General features: G+C 40.7%; 1 protein-coding gene across 1 annotated transcript; it reads right to left on the reverse strand.

The window, feature by feature from the left end:
• Positions 1-11476: 11476 nt before the first annotated feature.
• Positions 11477-21230, reverse strand: LOC145441504 (6-phosphofructo-2-kinase/fructose-2,6-bisphosphatase 1-like). The gene is made up of 4 exons (XM_080319387.1): positions 18881-21230; positions 18707-18826; positions 15343-15487; positions 11477-13431 (listed from the first exon to the last, which is right to left on the reverse strand). Exons 1-4 carry the CDS (start codon positions 20121-20123, stop codon positions 13236-13238), a joined length of 1704 nt encoding a protein of 567 aa, XP_080175513.1. The 5' UTR covers positions 20124-21230; the 3' UTR covers positions 11477-13235.
• Between the last annotated feature and the right edge of the window lie 321 nt (positions 21231-21551).

The following is a 21551-nucleotide window of genomic DNA, read 5'->3' on the forward strand; positions in this document are numbered from 1 at the left end:
TTAACGAGATTTTCAATGTCGCGATTAATAGAAGGCCATGCGATGTAACGTCGAGCCATCTGCTTCATTTTCGCGATACCCCAATGTCCTTCGTGCAACAATGATAAGACTCGCGAGCGAAGTGACTGCGGAATTACTACGCGCTGAAAACCATCAATATTGAGCATGACTATGTCTTCGTGCAGAGAAAGCGAATGTTTGCGAGTCGAAAACCAAGAAAAATCATCAATGTGCACCTTTGGATTCCAATTACCATGAGTGACAGATAATTTTACTAGTTTCATGGTTTTGTCCTTCAGCGTCGCGTCGCGAATTTCATTGCGAGTTAACGGTAAGCCATCGAATGCCATATTAATAGCGTGAACGATCTCCGCGTTTTCACGAATTTCCAGTTCGTCAAACTCAGGGTCTGGACCCTTTGGTAGGCGAGATAAACCGTCGGCGTTTCCGTGCTGATTAGTCGGTTTATAGCGAATATCGTATTGGTAAGCCATGAGCGTTAGTGCCCATCGCTGTAAGCGTTGCGCTGTAATCACGGGAATTTTCTTGTCCGGCGAGAAAATAGCTAAAAGCGGTTTGTGGTCCGTCACGAGCGTAAATTTTTTACCATACAAGAATTGACGAAATTTAGTGACTCCGTAAATGATTGACAGAGCTTCCTTCTCGATTTGAGAGTAGGATTTTTGCGAATCGGAAAGTGTTTTCGACGCGTGTGCGATCGGTCTCTCTTCGCCATTGTGCTCGATTGAGAGGACAGCGCCGATTCCGAATTGAGAAGCATCAGCTGACAAAATGAGCTGCTTGTTTACATCATAATGAGCTAACTGCGTAGCGTCGATTACGTCGTTTTTGAGAATGCGAAAAGCTGCATCACAGTCCGCATTCCAAATGAATTTCGCGTCTTTTTGAAGAAGACGGTACAAGGCAGCGGCTTTATTCGTGAAATTAGGAATAAACGCGCGATAATAATTGACTTTGCCCAGGAATGCCTGTAGCTGGCGAACATCCTGAGGTTTAGGCAACTGTTTGATTGCTTCAACGGATTTCTGAGACGGGCGTTTGCCGTCCTTGTCGATTATATGACCAAGGTACTCGATACTACTTTTGAAAAATTCACATTTAGCGAAGTTGACGGTGAAACCGTATTCGGTGAGGCGCTCAAAGAGTAGCGATAAGTTGCGGAAATGATCGCGTTCATCAATGCCAGTAACGATTATGTCATCGATAAAACTAGCAACACCGGGTAAGCCGGCGATCATGGCATCAATACAGCGTTGAAAATTTGCGGGACTAGATGCGACTCCGAAACACATGCGTCGATACCGGAGTAGACCGAATTGCGTGTTGATGACACACAAATTCTTCGCATCATCATCTAATTCTAGCTGAAAATAAGCATCGGCAAGATCAATTTTCGTGAAAATACAACCACCCTGTAACTTGTGAAGGATTTCATCCAAGGAGGGCAGGGGATGTTGATCTATCTGAATTTGTTGATTCAATGCTTTAAAGTCACCACAAATGCGTACTGATCCATTAGACTTAGTGACGGCAACAATTGGTGCTGCCCAATCACTGTAATTGATTGGTTCGAGAATACCTTGATTGACTAATCTATCCAATTCGGTTTGAACAGCGATTTGCCTTGCGAAAGGCAAAGGGCGTGGCTTGTTGAATACGGGCTTGGCATTAGGTTTCAAGTGAATCGTCACCTTTGTCTTGGTGCATCGTCCTAATACATTAGAGAAAACGGAGGGAAATTTGGACTGAAAAGATACCAATTTGTCGTTCGAATCAGAAATGTCAATAGTATTACATGATTGCGATTCGACCATCTGCGAGGAAATTGCATCCAAAGCAGACGTTCCCTTAGCGGTCATGGAGAAAGCATCGCTCCAATCGAGACCAAAAATGTTTTGCCCACGGTGTTCGTCGAGAACCACCAATTTTAAGCCAACTCGAACTTCGGAACCCACCTGCACGGTTACAGTGCAAATACCTTTCACTTTCAATGGCTTGTCGCCATACGCTACGAAAGAGCAATGGTATGCTGAGAGTTTCGGAGAGCCCAAAGTTTTGTACCCAGTCAATCCCACCATGGCGGAGGGTGCACCAGTGTCCCACTGTGTCGGCAACGGAATGCCGTTGATGCTGGAGTTGATCCAGAGCTGGTTTCCTACGCGTCGATATAGTTGATCGATGTCGAAGGAGAGGAGCGGCACTGAGCAGAAATTGACGGATGTGACCTGTTGCGTGATACTAGGTTTGGTAGACATGCACACAGGTTTGATATGACCTTTACGACCACATTTCTGACATACTGAATGTCGATATTGACAGTCTTTTCTCTGGTGATCGATGAAACAGCGGCTGCAGGATTTCAGTCTTTCCGGGAAGTTGCTTTGGATGGATTTGGAAGGTTTTCTCCCCTTCTGATAACTTCCCGTCATTTTGTTGACGATGGAAGTGTCTTTACCGCTACTCTGGCCCTGAATAACCCTATCGGTTTCCAGCGTTCTCACGTGTGTTGCGGCTACTTTGAGAACGTCGTCGAGGGATGGATTGGTTTGTGTTAGACAATGCCGTCTCACATCCGCGTGCGGCGTTTCTTTAATGATGAGATCGCGCATTAGCTCATCAACGTAGCTCTGATCACAGCCATCTCTTGAGCATATGAAGTTGCAATCTTTGGAGATTCCGCGTAGAGTAGCGATCCAATCGGCGTATGATTGTCCCGGCTGCATTTTGCAATTGTAAAATTCGTACCTGGCTGCTTGCACATGAATTGAGTCCTTGAAGTGTGTGGACAACTTCTCAGTCAACGCGTCGAAGGATTGCGCACTGACATCAGCAGCACCAAACAAATTACGTAGGAGCGAGTACGTTTCAGGTCCAACCCATGAGAGTAGACACGCTCTTTTCTTCTCCATGTTGGAAATGCCGTAAATTGCTAGGTGATGGCTGAATCGTTGCAGATACTGGTCCCATTTCTCCTTTGATTTGATGAACGAATCAAACTTGGGAGCGGTAGCTTCAGATGTTGACGCACCGGGATATCCTTTCGTTAAAGTAATGAATGTCGGATCTACCACAACCTTGTGTGTAGTCAACGCTTTGCGGGAAGTCTTTTCCATTGAAGGCTTGCCCGTAACAATTGTCACGGATGGCGGGCCGCAATTCACATCGAATGAATTCGATACGTTTTGCTCTAATTTGGCAATCAGCCATATCGTATCACCGTCTTTTCACCCTGCCTCGAACGGGGAAGCGGAGCGTTTCGTCCAGACTTTGAAAGCTGGATTGATAAAAAATTGCGACGGGGGAAAAGATCTCAACTTCGCGCTCCAAACACTTCTCGCTACTTACCGATGTGCACCGCACCCGGGCATAGACTGGAAAACGCCTGCCGAGATTTTACATGGTCGACAGCCGCGCAATTTGTTAAGTTTGTGCTCGCCCTTCGATAAATCGAAACCTGTTACGCCTAGACAATCAGTCACTCATTTCGAGATTGGTTCCTCGGTTTACGCTCGCAGCTACCGAAGCGGACCAAAGTGGGTTGCTGGCGTGGTGACGGAAATACTGGGGCGTGTTGTGTACATCATAAAAACAGATCATGGGTATTGGAGGAGGCACAAAAACCAACTCCAACCACGCTTGATTTCAGCTGGCCATAATAATACAGCCACACAGGAAGTTGCTCAGCCTCCGCAGTCGCAAGCTGAGCAACCATTGGTTAGGAACAGGGCACGAGATCCTGCAGCTAGTCCTGCCCGTCCGTCGGGTAGACGTTATCCTCTAAGGAATAGGAAACCCCCGGATTTCTATAGACCTACGTAAATGTGGGTATCCCTTAAACTTACAGGGGAGGACTGTTATGTTCGCGCATTTACGTTCAGTGTTGTTCATCTCCTAATTTCTTTAGGACTAGTAATTACCGCCAATCATTATTTCCTCGTGTGTCGTGCTTGTATTTATACCCTGTGTTCTGTTGTCTCGTTGTCTTTCATTTAACTGAACTCTGGATCGTGTCGCCTGTCTTAAAGTTATTCTGCTGTACAATATACTGATTTCTTATTGCAACCTCGTCGCATTGAGTTATTGTTCAAACAAGATCTAGAACATAACAGCTCTCATCTGCATAATCATTCGTAAACCGATCTTTCTAGTCTGCTTTTCATAGAACTGCAATCTTGCTAAATGTTCTTGAAATTATAGTATTCGAGAAAAATGAGATTTCTATCAGAGAACAAATTGGTTTGTAACATAATGTGCCGTACTGCGCCACTTTGGAACTGAATAGACCGCCATTAGGATTTTGATTTACTACTGGTGAACAAGAGCATCCGTTGAGTGTCGCAGAAGGCGAAATGAAAACGACATACTGCTATATATATCTTCCGCAATTCTCAGATGAACTTCACTGCACTAGATCAAAACGAAATGTTCGGAGCGTGATATACGGTAACGATGCAGCTCGAACAGCTTATCCTTATTCTCCTGTTTACGTGAGTTTCCCGGGTAGCCAAATAGCTAGCTGTTCGAACCGCTTGAATTACGCAGGGTAGTTGAAGTAATAAAATAAATATTCTATCTGTTTGGCTCATTGCGCTGGGTCATATTGGCTTGGTGGTAAAGATATCAGTTGGTCAATCGAGGTAAATATCAGATGGCTGGGATGGGAGCAATTTCAGACTATAGATAGAGACATACTGAACGACTGTTTGGGTCTGCAGTGTTTAATTATTAATTCAAATCTTTGATGCTCTCTTTTTTCGATGGATACTTCCATCACCTCGGTGATGGTGCTCTTCGTCTGAACGCAGACAGAGCTGGACCTATATATATGCAGAGGTGGTCAAAGTAGTCAAGAAATCTACTCAAGTAGAAGTAGAAGTAGTGACGAAAAAATCTACTCAAGTACGAGTAGAAGTACTTTTTCCATAAGCAACCTAAAACTACTTGAAGTAGAAGTAGAATTGACTGACTTTAAAAGTACTCAAGTAAGTAAGTAGTTATGAAAACGATCCTAATCTTCGTTCACATGGACTGTAAAGCGGTGCAAATTGAGCTATGCGATAGGTGACAAGCTTGATTCAGATTGATTCATACCAGCAGGTATCCAATTTTCGCTAGCATGAGTATTCGTCCACATCATGGGATGAAAATGATAGTATTCATATGGAAATGCGATGCTAATCCTCTGTTTTCTCGAACAGCACGTTTTAGAAAATAGCATGGTGTGGCGCCAATCCCCATATTACAGTGTTGGGATGACTCGAGTCACCTTTTTCGCATGACTTGACTTGACTCGAGTCACTTTGCTAAAATGACTTGACTTGACTCGGCGTATCAGAAATGTGGATTGACTCGTGACTCGGAGCAAAATTCACGAGTCAATTTCAAGTCATCAATTAATCGGTGTCGATAAAAATCACTGTATCTTGCATATGTTCGGATTGTTCGTGAAACGCTGGTGTAACCCGTGAGAGCGACCAATCATTCAATGATCGTGCGTTTTACTGAGCCTCCATTGTTATCTCACAAATGAATTGACCACAAACGAAGTGATCGAAGCTTGCAGCTTACGTTGTCGTAAACTAGCAGAGGTGGTCAAAGTAGTCAAGAAAGCTACTCAAGTAGAAGTAGCGACGAAAAAATCTACTCAAGTACGAGTAGAAGTACTTCTTCCATAAGCACCCTAAAACTACTTGAAGTAGAAGTAGAATTGGCGGACTTTAAAAGTACTCAAGTAAGTAAGTAGTCGTGAAAACGATCCTAATTCGTTCACATGAATTGTAAAAAGGTGCAAATTAAGCTATGCGAAAGATGACGAGCTTCATTCATATTGATGCATACCAGCAGGTATCCAATTTTCGATAGCATAAGCATTCGTCCACATCATGGGATGAAAATGACAGGATTGATATGGAAATGCGATACATCCTCTGTTTTCTCGAACAGCACGTTTTAGAAAATAGCATGGTATCGCGCCATTCCCCATATTATACGGTCCGTAGTTTAGTCGAAGAGCAATACGGAGAAGTTATATAGGATACGGTGTAAACACTTTGCGCGATTAGTAGAGAGAGAGAGAGAGAGAGAGAGAGTCTTTATTTTCATCGAACCAAAATACATAACAAACGGCAGTGATGGTGGTACAGAAAATATGCGTGCACAGTATTCGGTATTAGATAGGAATGATCGATAAGACCGTGAAGGTCATCTAGTCTGATCACACCAGCATCAAACAGGTACACTTGACTCTGAACAGTCTGGCTGTAAAGAAATGTTTAGTTAGAGGAAAATAGAAAAAAAATTAAACAATGGTGGCAAATGATCAATGAAGCAATGTCAGGGCGAGGTAGGGCAACAGTGTTAGTGTAACGACAAGAGGTGATCAAGTAGGGCTTTTTTGAATCTATTATAAGGCAATTCACGGATATGTGGTGGTAATGCATTCCAGATGATAGGTCCCGAGTAGTCGATAGATCTCTTAGTTAGGTTGCTATTGGGTGGGGGTAAGTAGATGTTTCCTTTAGACGAGGATCTCTTGTAATGGGAATGGACATGTTTAGCAGGTATGAAAAAGTCATCAAACATATTAGGCAGACTATTGGAAAAATATTTGTGAACAACTTTTGATACTTCGAAGCGATATAGTTCATCAACTCGCAAAATTCGATGCTTACGGTAGTAAGTAAATGTTAATAAAAAATATGGTGGACCGTAAAAATGCCATATTGTGCAGCTTTATTTCCAAAAATAAAAGGCATTACTACACTTGCTTTTATACTTCAACATGTATGTTATCCAGACAAAAGAACTGATATTAATTATAACTCAAAGTATATGACACTGGGAATTGAAAATAAAACATAAACACTACTTCTAAAAGCGGAACACGTTTTTCATGCCTTTAGTCCAGAAAGTTTCAAAGGTGGTATGCTAAAGCAGGTGTAAAGCTGAAAAAAGTCAGAGTCCACTTTTCCAGGTTAGGACGCGCCATGGACATGCTAGATTACGTTATGACAAGTAAATGCTAACTTGCGAAACATCAGTTTCAAACGTTATGATGAGCCATATATACTGTGATGAATCATTTCATATGGGCGAAGGGCGACAATGTGGTGTGACCGCGGGAATATCTAGATATCTAGTTCTAGATATCCCTGTGTGAACGGAACCACGCCAACCCGCTACCAAATTTATATTCATCGATACTTTCGTGAAATCATACTGGTAACTCCGTATCCACTGAGCGCGAAGCGCGACGGAAATTCTGGGCTTTACTCAACTTTTATGAAAATTAAATGTTGATATTCCGTGAAAACAGCCCCGAAATTCCTCAGGCTATCTTCCTGATTGGAAGATTGAACTACTTCTACTTGACAAACTGAAAATAGCGAAAAGTAAGTAAGTAGATCACAAAATATTACGAAGTAGAATTAGAAGTAGCGAAAATCAGATCTACTTGAGTAAGTAACAGAAGTAGAGGAAACTACTTGAGTACTTCTACTTTTTTAAGTACTCAAGTAGTTTTCCGCAACTTGGGTACTTACTGAAGTAGGTATAATTTCCCGCTACTTCTACTTCGCAATATTTTGTGATCTACCTACTTACTTTTCGCTATTTTCAGTTTGTCAAGTAATTCCTCCAATCATGAAGATAGCCTGAGGAATTTGGGGGCTGTTTTCACGGAGTATCAATATTTAATTTTCATAAAAGTTGAGTAAAGCCCAGAATTTTCGTCGCGCTTCGCGCACAGTGGATATGGAATGACCAATATGATTTCACAAAAGTATCTGTGAATATAATTTAGGCAGAGGTGGTCAGTAACGAAGTACTTCTACTTTTTCGAAGTACTCAAGTAGTTTTCCTCTACTTCTGGTACTTACTCAAGTAGTTCTGATTTTCGCTACTTCTACTTCCACTTCGTAATATTTTGTGATCTACTTACTTACTTTTCGCTATTTTCAGTTTGTCAAGTAGAAGTAGTTTACTAATCGCGCAAAGTGTTTAGACCGTATCCTATACAACTTCTCCGTAGCCTATTCCTCTTCGACTAAACTACAGGCCTTATAATATGGGGGAGGGCGCCATACCATGATATTTTCTAAAACGTGCTGTTGGAGTAAACAGAGGATTAGTATCGCATTTCCATATCAATGCTATCATTTTCATCCCATGATGCGGACGAATGCTTATGCTGTCGAAAATTGGATACCTCCTGGTATGCATCAATATGAATCAAGCTCGGCATCTTTCGCATAGCTCAATTTGCACCTTTTGACAATCCATGTGAACGAATTACGATCGTTTTCACAACTACTTACTTACTTGAGTAGATTTAAAATCAGTCAATTCTACTTCTACTTCAAGTAGTTTCAGGTTGCTTATGGAAGAAGTACTTCTACTCGTACTTGAGTAGATTTTTCCGTCGCTACTTCTACTTCTACTTGAGTAGCTTTCTTGACTACTTTGACAACCTCTGAATTTAGGTAGCGGGTTGCGTGGCTCCGTTCACACCGCATTGTCGCCCATGGATATGAAATATTTCATCACAGTATATATGGCCCATAACGTTTGAAGCTGATGTTTCGCAATCTAGCATTTACTTATCATATCGTAATCTAGCAGTCCATGGCGTGTCCTAAAGTGAACTCTGACTTTTTTAGCTTTAGACCTACTTTATCATACCAACTCTGAAACTTTCTGGACTGAAGACATGAAATACATTTTCCGCTTTTAGAAGTAGTATTTATATTTCTATTTCAATTCCAAGTATCACACTTTGAGTTCTTTTGTCTGGAGAACATACATGTTGAAGTGTAAAAGCAAGTGTAGTGATGCCTTTAATATCCTGAAATAAAGCTACAATATGGCATTATTACGAACCACCATATTTGTTTATTATCGTTTACCAGAGGTGGTCAAAGTAGTCAACGAAGCTACTCAAGAAGAAGTAGAAGTAGCGACAAAAAATCTACTCAAGTACGAGTAGAAGTACTTCTTCCATAAGCCACCTGAAACTACTTGAAGTAGAAGTAGAATTTACTGACTTTGAATCTACTCAAGTAAGTAAGTAGTTTTGAAAACAGTCTTAATTCGTTCACATGGACTGTCAAAAGCTGCAAATTGAGCTATGCGGAAGGTGCAGAGAGCTTGATTCGTATTGATGCATCCCAGGAGGTATCAATTTTCGACAGGATAAGCATTCTGTCACATCATGGGATGCGAATGATAGTATTGATATGAAAATGCGATACTAACCCTTTGTCTACTAGAACACCCCGTTTTAGGGGATATCATGGTATGGAGCCCTACCCCATGTTATAAGGCACCAATTTTAGGCGAAGAGCAATTCCGAGAAGTTGTATCGGATACGGTTTCAACACTTTGCGCGATTAGTAGGCTATAAGTTAATAACAAATACTGTGGATCGTAAAATTTATATTTATTGTAGCTATATTTTCAGGAAATAGAGGCATTAGTACACTTGCTTTTATGCTTCAACATGTATGTTCTGCAGACAAAAGAACTGAAAGTAATTAGATACACAAGTAGGTATGATACACAGAATTGAAAGTGAAATACAAATACCATTTCTAAAAAGCGGAAAATATATTTCATGTCTTTTGTCCATAAAGCTTCAAAGGTGATATGCCAAGACAGGTGCAACGGTCAAAAAAGCCGTATTTTCCAGATTAGCAGGGCACGTCATGGGCTGCTAGAGTACGATATGATAGGTAATTGCTAGATTGCAAAACGGTAGTTTCAAACGTTATGGTTGGCCATATTTACTGTGATGAAATATTTGATTTGGGCGACAATGCGGTGTGAGCGGAGCCAAGCAATCCTGAACCTAAATTATATTCACTGATACTTTCCCGCAAACATATTTGTTACTCCATAAGTACTGGGCGCGAAGAGCAGCAAATTTTCTGGGCTTTACTTGACTTTTATGAACAATAAATGTTGGTACTCCGTGAAAACAGCCCCGAAATTCCTCAGGCTATCTTTCGTATTGGGGGATTAAACTACTTCTACTTGACCAAATGAAAATAGCGAAAAGTAAGTAAGTAGATCACAAAATATTATGAAGTAGAAGTAGAGAAAATCAGATCTACTTGAGTAAGTACCAGAAGTAGAGGAAAACTACTTGAGTACTTCCAAAAAGTAGAAGTACTTCGTTACTGACCAGTGATCACCTTCTGTCGTTTACTAATCGCGCAAAGTGTTATACCGTATCCGATACAATTTCTCTATTTGCTCTTCGACTAAACGACAGGCCTTATAATATGGGGCAGGGCGCAATACCATGATATTTTCTAAAACAGGCTGTTCGAGTAAACAGAGATTAGTAGGCCTATCGCATTTCAATATCAATACTATCATTTTCAACCCATGATGCGGACAAATGCTTATATGCTTTCGGAAATTGGATACCTTCCGGTATGCATCAATATGAATCAAACTCTGCACCTTTCGCATAGCTCAATTTGCTGCTTTTGACAATCCATGCGTACGAATTACGATCGTTTTCACAACTACTCACTTGGCTACTTGAGTTGGCGATTTCAAGTCAGTCAATTCTACTTTGACTACCTCTGATAGGCTATATATGTCAGTGAAAAATGCATAGCATTTTCTTTATTATTGGCGAAGATATCTGGCCAGTAATGCAGGCATCATTCTATCTTAGATTAAGAAACATTCTATGCCATTGTAAAACATGACGATGATGATCATCACCGATATCGAAAATGGGGTAGAAGATGGTCTCTGCAACTCGGCCCATAGCCTTGCCCCATGGTAACGCCATGATCAAGATTATGCTAACACAGCATCAACCTGTTCTGGACCACCACATCAAAATTATTACCTGGCAGCAATGCTGAAAAGCCAACATACCCAATTACAATCTTGTGATGTTTCGAGCTGATAAAAATACTATTAATGAACGACCGAAGACTTACCTCGCTAGACCACACATTACACGGCCGAACGAACCAGGTTCGTGTCTCGCCAGCAGTCTGTTTCTAAGCATAGGAGGTTTTATATGATTTATACGCAGTCTTTAACAAAAATTTCCAGAAAAAGTCCCGATGCAAGACTCTTACAAGATAGCGAATAAAAATAGCGAGGAAAGCACGAAAAAAGTAATGACAGTTCAAAGATGGAACATTGTTACATCGGGCGCTAGGCCAACGTGGTGTTAGACTGAAGGACCCGTAAACTTGGTCGATTCGACGCCCTCCTGTGCGTTCATTACATCGCATTGTAAATTATGTCTTCGGCGGATGAAAGTATATGGACCATGATTGATTGAGACAATGATATAGATATCACTGATTGAGCTAATAGAATTTCATGTTTACGAGATGCAACCTGCATACACTGGATTAGAAATATCGATTACTTTGCTTTCACCGCTTGTTCGGACCTGACACACATGTTATCAATACATGCAGCGTGTGGTAGGAATACAATGATTTACTTGGCACTCACGAGCATTGGAAGCAGAGCGCGACACAACAGGAACAACACACAATGTCATGAAAGAGCAGTAACAACATTTATGCGGCATTATTCAAGACAACAATATATAATTGTGAGTTGCAATAATTGCACTGGTGTATGTTACAACGTGTACTGTGTACGCCCAGAAAACATGCGGAATGGAGCTATCAATAACGAATAGGCCTAACATGCATAACCAACCATTCAATCTGATAGAATCTTTTACTGCTGTCATAAAAGTCCATGAGTTGAGAGTCGGCGGTGAGAATAAGATTGGTCAGTGCTGAATACGCACTGTCGCATTCAATCATAGCCGCAGCTGGCAATTACGAGACAGAGTCTGGACTCATGGATAGGGCATGGAATTGAATAAATATAAAACCTGTGCTGCCGTCGGACTAGGGGGATCCTGTCATTGGAATTTTAGTAACTTCTACCAGAGACTATTGACGTGCATAACTCGGAATTGATAGCCATGCAATTGCATTCGCGTTACAAAAAATTATCACTACACACGCACATAAAGCCAGATCAATGATAGCAGTTGCCTACAACACGGGCATGCATGACACACAAAAAACTCGCTACCAATCCTTATATTTATTTTTCGATGAAAATATAAAACAAATTTACGAAAACAATGCATAAAGCTTTCTACAATTATGTTACTACATCGGTGTAAACGCGGGAGCGAACGTGCGACTTGGCGATAGAGGCTTTTATCGTTGATGCGTTTGAATGGCACCTCAAGAAATCAATCAGAATACCAGGTTTCGATACAAAGATCGTCGTCCTGTCATCAGTGTTTACAAATGGAAAGCTGGAAAGATAATTTAAAACGCATTCTACACAAGCGACCGAGAACCGTTGGTCACAGAATTCAGAAATGCTGGATGGAAATCAATTTCTAGTGCTTGTATTCAACACTGTAAACATGATGTAAATTTGAAGAGCGGACGATAGTTTTAAAATGGTGACACGACAGCTCGATATTCCTTGTGGCGTCATAAGTAATACACAAGTCGAGAGTTTTGATGTATTCGTCGTTCGCTTAACGGGCTATACTATCAATCTATGGGTGGAAATAATGCGTATTTATCAGCGTGGATTGAATCGGGTAAACGGCACTGTCAGATACTATAAATTGAGCTTTCACACCCATTCAAATTGGTGAAAATGAGTCAAATACACTATACTCTTTATGATGTGGGTTCTGCTTATATGACCTGTTTGGGATTTCTTGGGGTGATACACGAAAACATAACCCACTACACCCCTGGGATATATATCCATAAAAATTCGAGTGTTTGACTCACTTCCACCCATTGGAAAGGTGTAGAAGCACAATTTGGTACCTGAAAGTGTCGTTACCTGGTTTGCACCTGATTAAGGGTGAAAATTGGCGAAACACACGATTTTCGTTTACAGTGTACGTCACTGGTTGAACTGGAAGAAATGCAGTAAACCTGTTGTTCTGGAGTAAGTATTGCCTCGTAGCAAAGAACGCAAGAAAAGTTTTGATTCGCCCATTGATTAAAACCGTACCTCCATTTTTGGCAACATTAACTTCACCATGCTTAATGAGCTAATGCTAGTTCACTCGATATGTTTTGTACCAGCGCTACACCCAAACGTAAAGTAATATGCGTTAAAAGGCAAAAGCTGATATGATATATCAAGTAGAATGTGCTCAATACTACAAATAAGTAACATCAAAACTCTTCAAGGCCATTATAATCACATTCATCGCCACTTTGCACATGGAAACACACAGAAGAGAGGTTCCCGGATTCATTCGAATCTTCTGTCTCATCCTTCTTTTCAAAAATAACATGATCTTGGGACAAAATCTTCATAACGCCAAGGCTTCCAACCTTTTTTAAGTGCGACTTCTTGTTATATTCATCTCTGTAAAAAAAATGGTTCAGCATATTATACAAGCATAAAACTACATGCACAGGAAGGGACTAGATAAGATCAAAAGGTCAGTGTTGTGAAGAGGTTTTGTGAATATTCAAGTAGTTGAAACAAAATTTTCATAGAGTCAGCGGCAGATAGGATTCACAGATCTAAATGATGCAGATATACTACATGCGTGCCAATACACATATTGTTAAAAAAACAACTAATGAATAGTCTACGATATATAGCCATGGTGTTCGTGTTTTGTTGTGGATGATAAATGTTCCCTGGGTTTTAATGATACTGCTATCGACTTTTGAAGCAATCACAGTCCTCAGGCGTTAAGTAGTTCATAGAACTACAAGCCTGGTTTGATCAATATATTTTAGTTGTACAGGAAGTGATATCGGTACTCAAGATAACTGAAGAAATCAGCAATAACTGCTTGACCTCGATTCCAGTATTCAGATTGTTATGACCATCCCCAGGGACCTGTTTTGTTTTATTTGAGATCACTTACATTTCATTACCATGACAGACAGTTATAAACCCAATACTAATTTAGGCTGAGCCATATGGAGTACCAAAATCTGAGTTAATCTTCCCACAGTCAAGTCCTAAATAGGTCGCAACTTCTTGCCAAAACAAGTTGGAAGCGGCAGTTCTGCGAAATAGTCTTAGACTTGCAGCGTGGTCACAAAGCTGCAACGATATATGGAATAGTCAACATTGGCATAGAAATACATTTTCAAAGACATGAACAACTAAGTTTGATATTTCAACTTTTTAAGTCACTAGTGTTGAAATGATGGCATAATAAATATTATTTGAGAAGCTCCTTACTTGCTTTCGAATTGAGTCTCACAGGTACTTGATATTGATCAGTCCTAATAGAAGGCTACTGTAAAATGAAGTGTTTCAGGTTGTGTAATGTGCAGTGATGTAAACCATATTCCCGAATAAGATCAGAAACGACCAAGGGTAGCAGAAAATATATATATGTGGTAAACAAATACTATGTAGGTCTCACCAATAGTCAAGTATATGTAACCTACTGCGAGAAATATCAGAGTCGATTAGAAAGACTTGAAAAGCCCCGTCCTACTTTGTAAGAGTTTTGCACCTCGGGCAAAGTGAAAATCTGTGGATTAGACATGCTACATCATTGTGCCTTATGTGCAGCAAGTCCAATTTCACGAGGAATGCATATGAATCGAACAGCATGTTTGACCAAGATTATCAAATGAAGGAAATCACGCTTGTATTCAACTACCTGTTCTGAATCCGACCAAGAAATAAATATATCTTGTAGAAATGTTTATAAGCAATTTATGTGTTTAAGGACAACACTCCTACAAAATATCAATTTAACCAAACGTATGATTCAACTCGGCTGAATTCAAGTGTATTGGCAGAATAACAGGACCGATGTTCTATGTATACTTAATAGTGCAAGCAAGCAGTTGTCTTCTCTATCGAATGCTGGAAGGAGTAATAATAGGCTACGTTGCACCAAATATGTCAGAGATTGGATAACAGCAGCAAAGGAACATTATGTCAATTCAAGAAGCATAATGATACGCTTGCATGGAACAAGAACAAATAGATCAGAATCGTGTCCGAGCTTTCAACCCATACAACACAACTGGCTATTGTAAGCTTATTCTGTAGGACATTATCACGCTACAGACAAATCAAGCAATTTTTGGATATGTCCAATAACAGTTAGTCTAACAAATGATCCGTGAAACAACCTCTGGTGCAGTCTACCACGACGTTCAAATCCCTTTAAATTTCCACAAGATTGACAGCTAGCAATAAGAACAGTTGAAAACACACTAATCTATCACAAAGGTTCAATGTTTTTCGGTGTTGCAAGCAACGCTCTGACAACATGATGAATATTTCATTACTCACTGCGTGATCCCGGATTCAGAGTTATGTCGCTTTCTCTTCTGCAGATCTTGCGGCTTGTAGGACAACAGAAACTTCTTGTTGGAGCCGGGGAAACTAATTTCTTTTACAATCTCTTTTTCTTCTACTTCCGAAAACACAACCCCACCTTGTAACGGATAACAATACATCGGTTAGTGACCAAGCTGTAATCAAACGCAAATGTCTCACCCAGGCGCGTAGCCAGCCGAAAAATATGGGAGGGGTTTGAAATGAAGAGGGCGGGGTTTCGATTTTTATAGCATCAATTCATTAGGGTTAAGTAATGCGTAAATGACGATTATACAATCGCCTCGCGTTGACGAACTTACGCGTATGATAAGCTTGCCAACGTGTCCGGAAGTGCTGTTAATTAGCGAGTCCCTGATCTCTCGCGAACAATTGAATACGCGAGCTTTCTCAACGCGTATTACGCGCATATCAACGCATATTACGTGTAACCTCGGCGACGATTTGCACAAGTCAAAATGTCCGAGTTGTTATGGAATCTGTTCTATAATGGCACCGATTTCAGGTGGTTCAATTTTAAACTTTTCTCATCTTTTATAACTCAAGCATTGACACACATCTTCCGATGGTCATGTTCAAGTATTAGCGAAAATCAATCAAGTATGTACGCACCGTCGCACGACAGACTTGGACAACTAGATAATTCTAGTTGTCTAATTTCACTAAATTAGAGCGAAATGCTAGTAATCTAATTCTAATCTAATTTGTGAACTATTTCTATGCTCTAATTCTAATTCTAATCTAATTTGTGAAATGTTCTTATGCTCTAATTCTAATTCTAATCTAATTGGTGAAATGTCCGTATTCTCTAATTCTAGTTCTAATCTAATTATTGTTTTCCTGAAAATGCCTCTTTGTCCGAGGCATATTGCACTATTGCAGTAATATTTAAAAAGAATATCCCGCTTGCGCAGGGAAATCCAGTGCCAAGCCGCCATCGCCTTACTTACACCGTGCAGTCATAGTAGATATTATGACGAATATGGCCTGCTAGAGTAGCTTGTAGTCTGCAAACAACATTCTAGTTTCCAAAACTTTACGTTAGTACATCGCCATTCTGACTAACATGGGCGATGCCCACGGTTACCATAAAAGAAGTAATATTTTATTAAAGTATAGTAAAAATCGAGCCAAGCTTGGTGTACAGAAGTTGACCATTCTCATGTTTATGGGAATGCACTGTTGTTGTTGTTTATTAAACAAAAATATGTGGCGCTTATCGCCTCACGGCCTTTTGCACCACGCACTGTGATTAGATGTGAACTGCATTTTGCTGTATTCATTTCCCATATACAATTTCATTCAATTTCCAAGTTTTTGCGAACTAAGTATAGCTCTAATTCTAATTCTAATTTAATCTGGAAAAAGCTTAGCAGCTCTAATTCTAATTCTAATCTAATTTGAAAAAAGCTGTGTAGCTCTAATTCTAATTCTAATCTAATTTGAAAAAAGCTGTGTAGCTCTAATTCTAATTCTAATCTAATTTGGAAAAACTGTGTAGCTCTAATTCTAATTCTAATCTAGTTTGAAAAAAAACTGTGGAGCCCTAATTCTAATTCTAATCTAGTTTGAAAAAAACTGTGGAGCCCTAATTCTAATTCTAATCTAATTCAGAAAAGCTGAAAATTTTCTAGTTGTCCAAGTCTGTCGCACGTACATGTTTGAGGTCGATTGCGGACATTCCATGTCATTCAGTTTAGCGATGTCATTCTTTAATCACAATCGCAAATCCGCATACAATCCATCGAGAGATAGGAGCCAAAGCATGCTAGGCCTGAGACGCGATCGTTATTAGGCTAGCGATGATATCTTTCGTATCAGGCATATTGCGGATGCGATTGTTGTGTAAGCCAACGATGATATAGTGCGGGACAGGCAAAGCAGATGCGATTGTACAGGCGATGGTATAGTTCGCACCGGGCCTATTGCAGACGCGGTTCTTCAAGCCAGTAGAACTAGGCTTGGTAGAGACGTGATAAATCAGGCTAGCAACGATCGCCGAGCGCGCGCCAATCGATGACTTAAAGGGGCACTGCGCTCTAAAAATGATGTGGTCTCAAATTGAAGGTAAAAATGAACAAAAATTTTTGGCCGCGGCCATTTCCTTCAGAACGCCACCGTAATGGAGCTGCAATTTATTGAAATTTGTGCAAGACCAGCTGCCGCGGCTGCTTAACCCGTTACATAGCACGATATCTTCACCGTCGCACTTACTCGACGCGATTAAGCAGTCACGCAGAGAACGAAATTTAGATAGTTGTCAGCCGATGTTATGAAGGAAATGTGTCTAAGTTTCGTTCTCTGCGTGACTCCTTTATCGCGCCGAGCAAGTGCGACGATGAAGACATCGTGCCATGTAACGGGTTAAGCAGCCGCGGCAGCTGGTCTTGTAGAAATTTCAATAAATTGCAGCTCCATTACGGTGGCGTTCTGAAGGAAATGGCTGGGGCCAAAAATTTTTGTTCGCTTTTACCTTCAATTTGAGACCACATCATTTTTAAAGCGCAGTGCCCCTTTAATTTCGCAATCATCTCAGCGAGATCGATTCTCGTTAGTTTTTGCCGTGCTGGATGCAATCGTTGCTAGCCTGATTTATCACGTCTCTAACAAGCCTAGTTCTACTGGCTTGAAGAACCGCATCTGCAATAGGCCCGGCCAATTGGCCGCGCGCAAGCCTGGCTTGGCTGTGTTAAAGGATTTTAGCAAAAAAATGTTAGCGTAGATTGAAGAATGCCGTTTGAATACAGTGTTCTTCAGATAACCTGTTGCTATTTCTTTGTTCTTTGTTGATATTAAGCCGTCAAATTGTAGATCAAAGTTGCGTTGCCGTGTATCGGTGAATGCGTGAGATTAAGCATCCAATTGTTGAAGCATAGACCTAATAGAGTTCTAGACTTGATGAGATCGCGGACCACGCGACAATTATGAATTACGCGCCGCCAGTGAGGTGAATACTGCAATAGATCTGATATTATTAATACTAATTACGCGCGTTCGGAAAAGCGACGCGACGAGTTGTAGCTACACTGTGACTGTGATTACATTAAACGATATAACGACCTTGTCTCCCTTGCACGCACGTGAAAAAAAGCCCTCTCTCGTCTACTGTGCACACGAGAGAAGACGCGAGAAAAAGGCCATCATATGTATTGGTCATATCATTGCGCAAGAGCGTGCTACAAATTAGCTAGTGCTACCGACCGACGAAATATTGAAATGCATCGAGAGGGGTTTCGCGTGAATGGAAGGGGTTTCGCGCTTCAAAAGTTGGGGGTTCCGACCCCCGAAACCCCCCCCCTGGCTACGCGCCTGGTCTCACCATTAAAATAGTGGTGGTCTTTGTCCGGGAATGGTGGAGCAGTTTCCAAAGCCTCGTCAATACTTCGATTCATCGATGTGGACGATGGCTTTTTCCTGTGTGTGTCGACGGCAAAGTCCGCTGAAGAACAAACATTTCGATACATGATCCACGCATCATTAAAACTAGACTTACCTCCGAGATCAAAAGCTTCGACATTGCACCCATACGCCACCGGCGTTAACTTTAATACCGTGTGTAGTTTACATTCGATGTATGGTAACTCGTCGTAATTCTTGTCCATAAAATACGCGAGCAAACATCTCATCACAGCCTGGTGGCAGATTACGAGAACATTTTCGGAACGTTCCAGCTCCATTATAACGGGCTCGAGCCTTTGCACGAGGTCGAAGTAAGACTCGCCCATCGGGTAACGGTAGTAAAATTTGTCTTGGTCTCGCAGAGCAAATTCTTCAGGAAAACTGTCTTGTATCTCCTGATAAGTCATCTCCTCGCAGACGCCGGCGCTGATTTCGTTCAACGCTTTCCAGTTTTCCTTCTGAACGTCGATATGCTTTGCGGTCTCTATCGTACGTTTCAAGTTGCTTGTCCATATTTTCAAGCCTTCTATGTTTTGTCCATCGATAAACTCTTTCAACTTGTAGGCAAACTTTTGGCCGTTGGCGGACAAGGACGCGTTTCCGCCAATTTGTCCGGTTAAGTTCATTTCGCTCTCTCCGTGGCGACAAACGTAGATCGATCTCGGCGTGAGATGGGTATTCATGATGTAGTAGATTATCCGACTTTGTATGTGATCCTGCACTCTGTTCACTATGAATCTCTGCCCGACATCGAGTATTTTTACAAACGACAAAGCATCGTCTAGCTCCGCATCCAAAGGTTCGTACGCCCTCTCGTAGTTTTTAATGCGAATCGCAAAATCCTCTTTCGCTTGTTCCGGACTCACATCTTTGTAATCGGGGCCATTGATCTTGACTTCTGCAATGTTCTGCTCGATCACCTCGGGATCATCGCAGACTATTTCAATGAAAAACAATTTGTAACCCGCCTGCCTGCAGAAATCGATGATTATCTTTCTTCGTTCTCTCGTGGAGTTGGTGCCGTCGAAAACGGCGATTTTTCCGTCTTCGTCCAACCAGTTTTTGACGTCTTGTAACGCTCTCAGGGCGAATTCTTTTCTGATGTTTTGCGCGGTGACATTGTCCGGGCGGAAGAAGTCGTGATCTTGAAACGATAACACTGTCTCTCGACGATAGACCCCCAAATTGAATACTTTCGTAGGCACGCCGATCCAGTTTAGGTATCTCGTTAATTTTTTACTCATGTATGTTTTTCCCCTGGCCGGTAAACCGACCATTACAATCATAGACGGGGAGTTTGTCAGGTTGGGATTGTGCTTCCTCCCTTTTTTCGGCATTTTGTTCTGCGAATCGCAATGTCAAAGCTATAGAAAATCCATATATATGGGCAAATACTGCCAATTAGCCTGTCAAATACAATAATACGTTACCGCATAATGTAATGAAGCTGCAATATCCATGATGCAATTTCTTTATTGACTTAGCATCACAACACTGCTACTTTAGCGTACCGGTACAGTAACAGTTATAAAATCATACTTTAGAAAAATGTTCATTGCGAGGCAGGGATATGACGAGTTCTGTAATATCGAGAATTTATAAGATGCCTTACTGATTGCATCGTGCACAATCAATCAACAGTACAAAAAATGATAAACCATAATTTGGGAAATGCGTGGCATGCCGCGTGTTCACCGAGGAATATTCATTATGACATGACAAAATCAATACAAAAATGTAGTTTTGCATGTAGTTCCAAACACAGTAGTAGGCCGATTCTTTATAACCAACCACGCCATACTAATCCTCAACATAAAAGTTACAAAAATTTGATACCCTACCAATTGAAAACTGTCTTTTGGACACGACTTACTTGGATAAAAGAGGTACCATAATTGAAGCTCAGATACAATTTCATTAACAGGACTTTGGTCTCTATGTTAGCCCATGGGATTTATTGGTTATCAATAGGCTATTTCCTGTTGCTCCTTGGATAATGTTTCATCAATCAGGCCTTTGAGAAAATCACAATAAAATACCCTATTTTGCTATTGCCTAACTCATATATCACACCGTGATATAATTTGACAACCAAACTGAGCTAAATGTCATCAAGTATGTTGGATAACTTGAGGTCTTCTTACGCCCATCATCCGGTGTTTGGAAGAAATGATTCTTTTTTTCATTATTCACACTTGTAAGGTTGTGCGTAACAAAAGAATCATTCCTTCCAACTGCTGAATGCAAATCTAATTGTGCCATATTATCCAGATTAGCTTATTGTTCACCATTGTACCTCATAATATAATATTAGCTTTTAAGGGATCTGATGGTCAATTGGATCTCCCTAAAGAATAAGGTAGGCTAATTCAACATACACAATGACATTCAGCTCGGTTAAATTTCAATAAGACGGCTAGCTCAGTGTAATATAGTAGTTTGTACTGAAGCAAAATGAGCATAACGTCTTATTCATTCAAGACTTAATCATCCTTCAAAATTGAAATGACAGCTTCTAAACTGAATCAGGATCAAAATGCTTCATTTCTTACGCACATGGATAGCAGAGGAATATTTATTAAATTGTGCGTAACTAATTTGTTGCACCAAGTCACACATAATCAGATTAATTGATTCAAAGTAGCCTATCACTATCAATATATGAAAATATTTATACGTAGGTCTATCATTTATTCTATGAATCCTGTTTAGGGTTAGGCCTACATTTTAGAATTATCGCTTAAATGAAGTCCCACGATGCCTGT

This window comes from Botryllus schlosseri, chromosome 6, assembly GCF_051294905.1.
Source record: "Botryllus schlosseri isolate E-star chromosome 6, Bs_hap1, whole genome shotgun sequence".
Lineage (NCBI taxonomy): Eukaryota > Metazoa > Chordata > Ascidiacea > Stolidobranchia > Styelidae > Botryllus > Botryllus schlosseri.